The sequence below is a fragment of the Eublepharis macularius genome, chromosome 19 (genome assembly GCF_028583425.1).
Source record: "Eublepharis macularius isolate TG4126 chromosome 19, MPM_Emac_v1.0, whole genome shotgun sequence".
Lineage (NCBI taxonomy): Eukaryota > Metazoa > Chordata > Lepidosauria > Squamata > Eublepharidae > Eublepharis > Eublepharis macularius.
In genome coordinates, this window is record NC_072808.1 from 26,586,847 (window position 1) to 26,595,505 (window position 8,659).

At 56.5% G+C, this 8,659-nt stretch overlaps 1 protein-coding gene across 2 annotated transcripts in view; it reads right to left on the minus strand.

Annotated features, from left to right (window-relative positions):
* PLXNA3 (plexin A3) overlaps nt 1-7,975 on the minus strand; it is a 74,370-nt gene extending 66,395 nt beyond the window's left edge. For both annotated transcript variants that reach the window (XM_055003364.1, XM_055003365.1), the window contains exons 1-3: nt 7,911-7,975; nt 2,446-3,684; nt 1,758-1,940 (exon numbers count right to left, since the gene is read on the minus strand). In XM_055003364.1, coding sequence (XP_054859339.1) covers nt 1,758-1,940; nt 2,446-3,627 — 1,365 coding nt within the window. In that variant the 5' untranslated portion in view covers nt 3,628-3,684; nt 7,911-7,975. The remainder of the gene's footprint in view (nt 1-1,757; nt 1,941-2,445; nt 3,685-7,910) is intronic.
* Nucleotides 7,976-8,659: the final 684 nt, after the last annotated feature.

Here is an 8,659-nt window from a genome sequence, read left to right on the forward strand (position 1 = left end):
TGAGGGCTTCCCACCTCCAAGGAGCTCAGGGAGGCTTACGTGTTTCTCCTTTCCTCCTGTTTGCCATCCATAACAATCCTGTGAGGTAGGTCTGAGAAAAAGTGACTGGCCTAGAGTCACCCAGACTGGACCGGAAATCTTCCAGGCTCTCATCTGACACACAAACGTGGGTTCTCAGTGTTTTAATTCTGGCAAGGGACAAGTGTGCTCTGCAGTCAGGCACTCATCACGCATTCCAGTAAAAGGACAGGACCTGGCACCTCAATATGTTCTGGGGCCAAACACTAGATACAAGAATTACAAACCACTCCCAAAGCTTTAGTTCACGTTCACCACCTTCCTCCCCCCAGAGACACAAACTTCAAAAGGCAGCAAAAAAACAGGCAGGGAAATGCCTGCCTTCAGAACACAGTCTGGCTGCGGGGGGGGGGGGGGGGGCGGCTATTAGCCCTGGAGCAGCTGCCCCCCCTGGGAGCATTATCCCTTAACCCCGAGTTCTAACCATGATATCCGGGGTACCTCCTCTGCTACTGAGCAGGGGCTCCCCGCCCTTTGCCCAGCCAGATGGAGGAGGGATGCGCCAGCTCACCCACTGCCCAGTTAATATTTAATGCAACAAGTCTGTTGGGCACACACTTCTGCAGGCGACTGGGGAGGTGGAGTGAGCTGAAAGAAGAGAGGGCCCCTCAAGCCTGCTCAGACACATCCCTTCCCCACACCCCCCCCCCCACACCCAGAGTATTTAGCCTTACATATTGGGGAGGGAGACACCAGCGCTGGCCGTGCCTGCCTGCGCCTTCCGAGCCGCTACGCTCGGTGAGAGGGGCTTTCCCCTTCAGGAACTGTCCCTGTCGGCAGGCAGGGTTGGAGGAGGCAAGAGGCAAGGCTGGAGGCTCTCTCCTTGGGCATGGCCTAATTCCTGCGTGCACCACTTACAAGCCAATACACCAAGGTTTAAGATTTCTTGGAACACGTGACCCCCTCCACTGCTTCAGGCGTGTGGGGCTCGGCTTGGGAGATTCAGTGGTGAAGGGCAGGTACTTATTCTGTGCATGGTTACAGATTTGGCCTCTTTAACAGCCTCAGCAAAAATATTTTAAAAGTTCTAAAACTTGCCACACATTAGAAAAACCCTACAGGGCGAGTCCAAGCTGAAATTAAGCATCTGTCTTGCAAGAAGCATCTGCAAGTCTAGTTGGAGGGCTGCATTTCATTCCTCTTAGTGAGGGTTAAGTGGCAAGGAAAAGGTTTCTGGATAAAACGGCAGCAATGCCCAGGGAGAACCCTCTCGTCCAGGAAACTCTTTTAGACCCCTGAATTAATGTCCCACAGACCCGGGATTGGGATACAATCACTAAAAGGGGTCTGGAGGGATCAAAGAGCAACGCATTTGGTGCCACAGCTGGGACTGGGGGAGGGGAAAGGGGAAAAGCCCTCCCGCTTGCGGGCAGAGTGCCACTGGGGGTATTTCCAAGCATCCATGGCCAGAATTGCCACTGCCGAAGAAGCAAGCCGTTTCCACAAACGGGAAAAGGAGCTTCCTGCTCCAAAAGTTACTCTGCCCCCACGGCAATTTTCTTAAACCTGGTGACCCCATTGTGCACTGGGACCACAAGAATGCACAGGAGGCACGAAACCCTTCCTCTCCAGCGAGGGCCTTTCCATTTCCCACGGCACGGGCAGAAGCCCAGAAGTCTGCCAGATCCCGCCTGTGGCTACCACCTCCCCCGCCTCACGCATCCCCAAGAACATCTTACCTTCTTAAGATTGCCAGCACGCGTTCCTACGAAAACGACAGAGTGGCCGCGGTAGGTGTAGGCAGCGACACTGGCCATGCCCTCAGTCTTCTCCTCCAGCAGGGGGCGCCCTTCGATGACCTGCAGCCCCCCTAATGGCTGGTTTAGCACCAGCCCACAGAAATTCCCATTGATCTGCATGGGCTGGAAATAAGGAGAGAAGGGGAGGGGAAGGGTCAGCACCAAAAGGGGTCATGCTCCAGCTCTCAGGCCTTGAGGACACTCTGCCCCCAAGCAGCACAGACCTTACTGGGTGTGTCTCCCGTCTGCCAAACTTAAATAAGGAGGAGAGGCATGGGTCTCATAGCTTTGATCGCAAGAGCAAGAATAAGGAACCCGAGGCTGGGTGGGAGGGTTTGGGGATGCAGTTTCTGGTTCTACTTGTTAGAAAAATGGAAGCCAGCAAGTAGAAATAGGCAGGGCTGTTTAACCTGCTGGGAAAACTTCCAGTTGGGCTACTGCCCCGGAGAGCCGCTGGTGGTCGGGAGCAAGCTGCGCCAAGTGGCCTCTCTCTAGGCTCTTGCTGAAGCCCAGAGCTGAACAAAGTGCGCAGTGCTACAGGGCCCAGGTCACTCAACTCAGCTTGCCCCCAGGCCATTTCAGGGTCTCAGTCCACACCTGGAAACTGTGGGGGACAGAGACATAGTACCGTGTTGATGCAGGGCAGCTCTTTGTTAAGAAGCCACGGAAGAGAGAGGCGTCCTTCTCCACGGTAGCATGACTGTATGCGCTCACGGATGCGCTGATTGACCTCATCCAGAGTGAAGAGGCAGAGAAGGCTCTCCCGGGGTGGTGCTGCCCGGTTCTTCTGGCCTTGTGAAAAGGCAGCATACAGTACATCCTGCCCCTCAGCTATGCCCAACGACTGGGCCAACTGGTGGCCCGCCTTAGCCAGCTGTGCAGCCTGCACTAGGCGATATTCCACACCGTCTTTGGAGCAGCCCAGGGGGAACTCCACGTAAGAGTAGAATTCTGTGTCATTGGCACAAAGACGCACAATCTTGGATGAGAAGAACCGCTCTCCACCAGCCACGCCTGGGCCCACTGGACCCCCCGCTGGCTCTAGAGGGGTCTGGGCTGTATCCAGCTGCAAGGTCAGGAAATAAACAAAGCCTCCAGACACAAACGCAGACACATAGTAGATATCGAAGGCCGGGTAGAGCGAGAGGGTGTCTGAAGGCACCTTGATTTGGGAGGAAACAAACTCATCCTGATACACAAGACTGAACATCTCAGGACTGGCGGCATCCGGGCTCAGGCGCCGGCTGGAGAGGGTGGGGAAGTATTCTGAGCGACCTCCAACAGACGTGCCCACAAAGAACCGACTGGGCTGCCCCAGTTTCTCCACGATCACGCCCACCATGGCATCTGGCTCACGCCCACCAGAAAGATAGTGCTCCTTGCGCTGGTGTGGTTCACCCAGCTTGGTCAAATCATCGAGGCGCAAGAGCTGGCATACTCCCTGCCAGACGCTGCCACACGCAACCATCCGGCTGCCAGCATAGTCAATCAGCAGCAACTTATTGACATTATCAGCAGGAGCCAGCTGGTGGGCACAGAGCCGCACCCCTGGTGGAGGGTAGCAACGGGGGTCATCAGGCACCGGGCCTGTGGTGTGAGCCCGCAGCTGAGTCAGGTTGGCTGAGAGCTTGTAGATGCGGTTGATGGCGCCAAGGTAGACCTCACCCGTGTCATGGTGTACAGCCAGGTGAGTTAGGGCCACGTCCGAGACTGTGAAGATGGCACGTACAGGTAAGCCACCTGAGACCAGTAGTAATGAGGCGAGAAGAACCACAGCAACCGTGGTGATGGCAAGAGGCAGCTGCCACATGATCACCAGGGAGTGGCCTTAGGTCAGCTCGGGTCAGACACAGGCAGATCATCCAGCCTGCAAAAAAGGAAAATGCAAAGAGGAAGTTCAGGGACATGCGAGCCTTGCATGACGAAAAGCAAACAGTTTCACAGTACCTGAGCAAACCCGTCATACTCTAAAATGAGTAAGTCCCACTGAATTTGTCGGACTTCCAAATAAATACGCAGGGCTGTAAGGTTCCAGAGTACATTTGGCTGTGCGCTGTCTATCAAAGTTACCCTCTTCGAGTGAGTTCATTTTAAATGAATCCCACACTCGCTGAAGCTACACTTCCCAGGGGTCCCTCCCAAGACCTGATTTTCTCCTTCCATATTCTTCCAACACCCTTCCCAGCTTCTCATTAACACCCGCAATACACAGCATAAAGCAGCACCTGCAGGACTGAGAAGCAAACACACACACACACACACACCTGCAAAAGCAAAGGAAAGCTGCCACCTGTCACACAAAAGGAACAAAGATGGCATAGACACGAGGTTAACCCTGTTGCAACTCTCAGAGCTCTTCCCAAACAGACACTCCAGAGAGGCTTTTCTTGACAAAGCCACCTTAATGCAAATCGTCTCAGTCCAATTTAAACATGATACATGCAGGCAAAGCTGACCTGTGCGGCACTGCTCACGCTCAACATCTCCCTCAAACGGGGCCAGCACAGTGGCTGCCTGGGCTTCCGATCCCTGGTGAGCCACCAATGTCACTATGGCGGCTGCGGGACCCATTGAATGAAGACACTAAGTAAGTACAAGGACACACTGGTAAGCGCTTCTTGTCCTGTCACCCAAGGTTTAAAACAGGCAGTCAAAGGTGGGTCCACACATGCACATCGTTCCCGCGAAGGCCCCGTCATCTAGTGCTGACTTGGCATGTGCAAATCAGTCAGCACTTTTTCACACTCTCCTCAGACACTGTGGTGCCCACTCCTGACACGTCACACATACAGCCAAGAGTGCTCAGGGGCCGAGTCACCAGAGGAGAATCTAGGGATGTGCGATACCCGCCAATAACAAATGGATACCTATCAGCCTGTGGAAAGCAGTCTTGAACACAGGCACACCTTTTACACTTCAAAGAGAATTCATATTGTTCTCTGGTTCAGAAATACTGTGTTAAAACAAACTAACAAAAGAAACAAAACCAACTGGGACTCTTGGTGAACAGTGGGAGGAAGGGATGGAGAATCTACCCTTTCACTACTGACTGAAAGTAAGATGGCTGGCCACACTGACATGACAATGAATGAATTGGTGGCCTGGAGACTAGGTGTACAAATTAGCCATACTAAGATCTAGAAGACCCGAGTTCAAATTCTGGTTCTGCCATGAAGTTTTCTGGTGACCAATGCGCTCTCTCTCAACCTAACCCAGTTCACAAGATTGCATGGGAGTGAAGAACTGTTCAGGGCACCCTGCTCTCCTTGGTGGAAGGATGGGATATGAAAATCAGAGGATTAAGCGTTTCCCCCGGCCCCTAAAACATTACTCAAGGCACGGCAAGCATTCTGCTCAGTTTCACGCAGAAGAAAACAGTGTTTTTACTAATTGCAAGAAAGAGAGAGACCACAGAGTCTTCCATTTTTCTAGAATTCTTAAAAATACAATGCTTTAACCTAGTTAGTAGCTGCTTGAAAACTTGGTCACAGAGTCCTTGCTAAAGAATAAAGTAGCCCTGAGGATACAAAAAAGTGGACACACAGGTGCACAGCTTAGAACTCATCCCACTAATATTTATTTATGTCATCTCTCACGGAGACTCAAGGTGGATCACACAGTGCAAGTAAATGCGATCAACTGCTGGGATATTCAGTGAACGAGTACAACAGACATCGGCTGAAAACGAGCAGAAACCCAAACGCAGAGAAGAAACGCGGCTGAAACAAAGCGCAAGTAATCAAACATGACATCAGTAAAGACAGAGGAAGTGCCCAGCAGGAGCATGCCTATACCAACAGGCAGGGCCCAGCGGAAGAGTTTATGGTCCTGGTACCTTCAACAAGGCTTCCGTCAGAGCCATTTCTTACAGCACGGCCCTGTTTAACTGAGCAGACCCCCCCCCCCTGAATAATTCAGGTCTGCATCGTCTGCAGGAAGCCTGCTCGCCACCTGTTTTGGCCCCATCCAAAATTATCTGTTCGATGCGTGTGTGCTGCACCTTGCCCAGTTCACATGGCCTGCAAAACAAACAGGATCCCGGCTGGCCGTCTCGCCCTGAATTGTTTCCCTCTGCCTATCCCTAGGCCTTCACAGCCTCCGGCAGCAAACTTGTTTCCCACAGTCTCTTAACTAGTGATGTCGGGATGCAGCCTGGCCCTGCCACTGAATCATGGCCCACGTTTAAAAAGAAGGAAGCATCTGCAGCTGTGTGTGGGAACGGCCACCTGTTTTACGGTTTTCTAGCAGTATTTGGAAAGGACTTTGAGAACGAGTGTTTCTAAAAGCACTTCTGTGAAGCAACTTTGATTCCAATCTACAGCCAAACCAGAGCAAATATGTACATGCACAGAGGGAGAGATCAAGACAGCGCACACGCACATGCCAGGAGATAGTTTATAACAGCTTCTCCTGCAATCAACACAATACAGGCTTTCTGCTGCCTTCCCTTCCCATCACGTTAAGACATGGAATCCTCCACGCTGATGACCATGTTCCTCTGCTCACGCCACATAAACAAGTTCACACAAACCTCAGGTTCTCTAACACTTCTGCTCCACAACCCTCCTCTGTCCAGTGCACGCAGAGCTGCCCTGCCCTTTTCACGCCACCCAATCATTCCGCAGTGATGCAGACCAGTCCTGGCCACTCAGCTAGGCATGCGCCCCCAGGTAGTGTTCTCCCATTTCCCATGGCATGCCCCCTGTCCAAGCTACACCCCTCTGGGCACACAATGAATCTCCCTCTGACCACCCGTTGCTCTGCAAAACACTCCCATTCTAGGGTCCAAGGTTTCTCCCCAGTTTTCTGCTTGCTTCTTCCTCCAAAACAGACATTCAGACAGACAGACAGACAGACACGCACACATGCATGCATGCATGCATGCATGCATGCGCGCGGTCAACTCCTGCTTGAAGAGGCCAACCTGTTACACACACACACACCATCAGGTTACAGCACTGGCCTGGGGCCTCTGAGACCTGAGTCCAACACTGCCTCCCAGTCACGATTCACCAGGGTGCTTTTGGCCTCAGTATTCCCTATTTGTAAAATGTGATTCATCCGATTTGCTTCCCAGCACTACTGAAGGAATGGATGAAACAAGGCAAAGGGGTAAGCAATCAATCCAATACGAGGCGAGAACACAGACTGTTGCTTTCCAGAATACACCACCATCAGTCGCACTGACCCAGTTCCCAGCGTTGGGCGCCCCCTCCTCTAAATGCTCAGATCCCACACCCCGGGGGCATAAGCCCAGGGGAAAAACGATACGGGGAGAGCCGTTCCGGAGCCTGGCACAAGCCACCCCGCCCCACACACATGCATATTACAGCCCCCCCCAACCCCAATTAGGGCAGTGGTCTTCGGAAAGGAAAGATTTCGGCTTCCAAGAGGGGAAGAATTTTTACAAAAGCAAAACGCCAACTGCAGACAAACCCGCGTCGCGCCGGAGAAATCGCGCCCAACCACAGGCTCTGAGGCTGCGGGGAGGGAGAGACCGATGCGGGGAGGGAGAGACCGATGAGCGATGTCTACCGACCCTCTCGCCCCCTCCCACTAAGAGCTCAACCCCAGCTGCGGTCTGCTGGGCGAAGCCCGCCTTCTCCCCCCCCCCCCCCAACGGGCTCTTCCTGGGTAAGAAGCCAAGCCGGGGGCGGGGTGCGGGGGGGCGTTGATCTCCCCCCCGCAACCACCCGGGCGGGCACAATCTCGCCATGCCCCCCTCAAGACTACATGGCGCTACCTGCTCTCCTCCCCATCACCGCCGCTCCTTCCCTCGGCGCCCCCACTTGCCACAAAATCTCCCTCGCCAGTCTTTCGCCCGCAGGCAAGCGAGGAAAGCTACCCGCCTCCCTGAACGGCGGTCTATAAAATGGGGGGGGGGGGGCGGAGGGGGGGCACAGCAAGAGCCGGGGCCATTCAGGGGGTCAGCGGGGGGTACCAACCGGCGCCAGGGGGCTGGGGCTGGGGCTGCTGCCGCCGCCGCGCGCCGGTCTCCTGCCTGCGTTCAGATGCGCCCTCCGGGGCGGAGGGGTGGGGCGCCCGCCCGCCCGCCCGCCGGCCCTCGGGCGTTTGCGCGGATCCAGCCCCTACCTGCGCCTCGCCCGCGCCTCCGACCGCCGCTCGGCCTCTGCTCCCGCCCCAGCCGCTCGGAGCCCTTTAAACGCGGCCGAGACCATTGGACGCGCGGGGGGAGCGAGCGGCTCGGAAGGGCGGCGCCTCTTTCTCGGCCAGCCCCCGACGCCGCTCCCTTCGCAAGCCCCTGCCGCCGCCGCCGCCGGCGGCGGCAGAAGCCCTCCCGCGCCTGCCGCCCGTGCGCGCTCCTCCCGGCCCTTCCAGTGGGGTCGGCCGGGCAGCCCTTCAGCCCTGAGGCCGGCGGGGTTTCATGCGGGCGGCTTCTGGGGACACCGACGGGCCGGCCGGGAGCGGCTGCAGGCAGCCAAAGGGGGCCGCGCCCAGCCCCCCGCCCGGCGCCTCCTGCCGGCGCAGCGCGACCCCCGAGCCGGGGGGACGGAGGCGCGCGGCGGGCTCAGGCCCCGAGAAGCCGCCCAGCCGCCCGCCCTGCTCCGGGCTTGAAGAGGCCGCTGGCTGGCCGGCCGCGCGTCCCGTGGCCGGCCCCCTCCCCAGCTGCGCCCCCGAGCTGCGCGCCCTCCTCCGGCCGCAGAGCGCCCTCCAGCGGGGAGCCGGCCAGGGGCGCGGCCCGAAGCCACCGAGAGCGCGCCTGGACGCCCCGTCCGCCCCTGCCCCGGCCTTCCCTGGCTGCACTGCCCCCCGCCCCCCGCCCCGGCCGCGCACCGCGTCCCCTGGCCCGGGCCCTGGCAGCCGGGGCACGTTGTCATGGC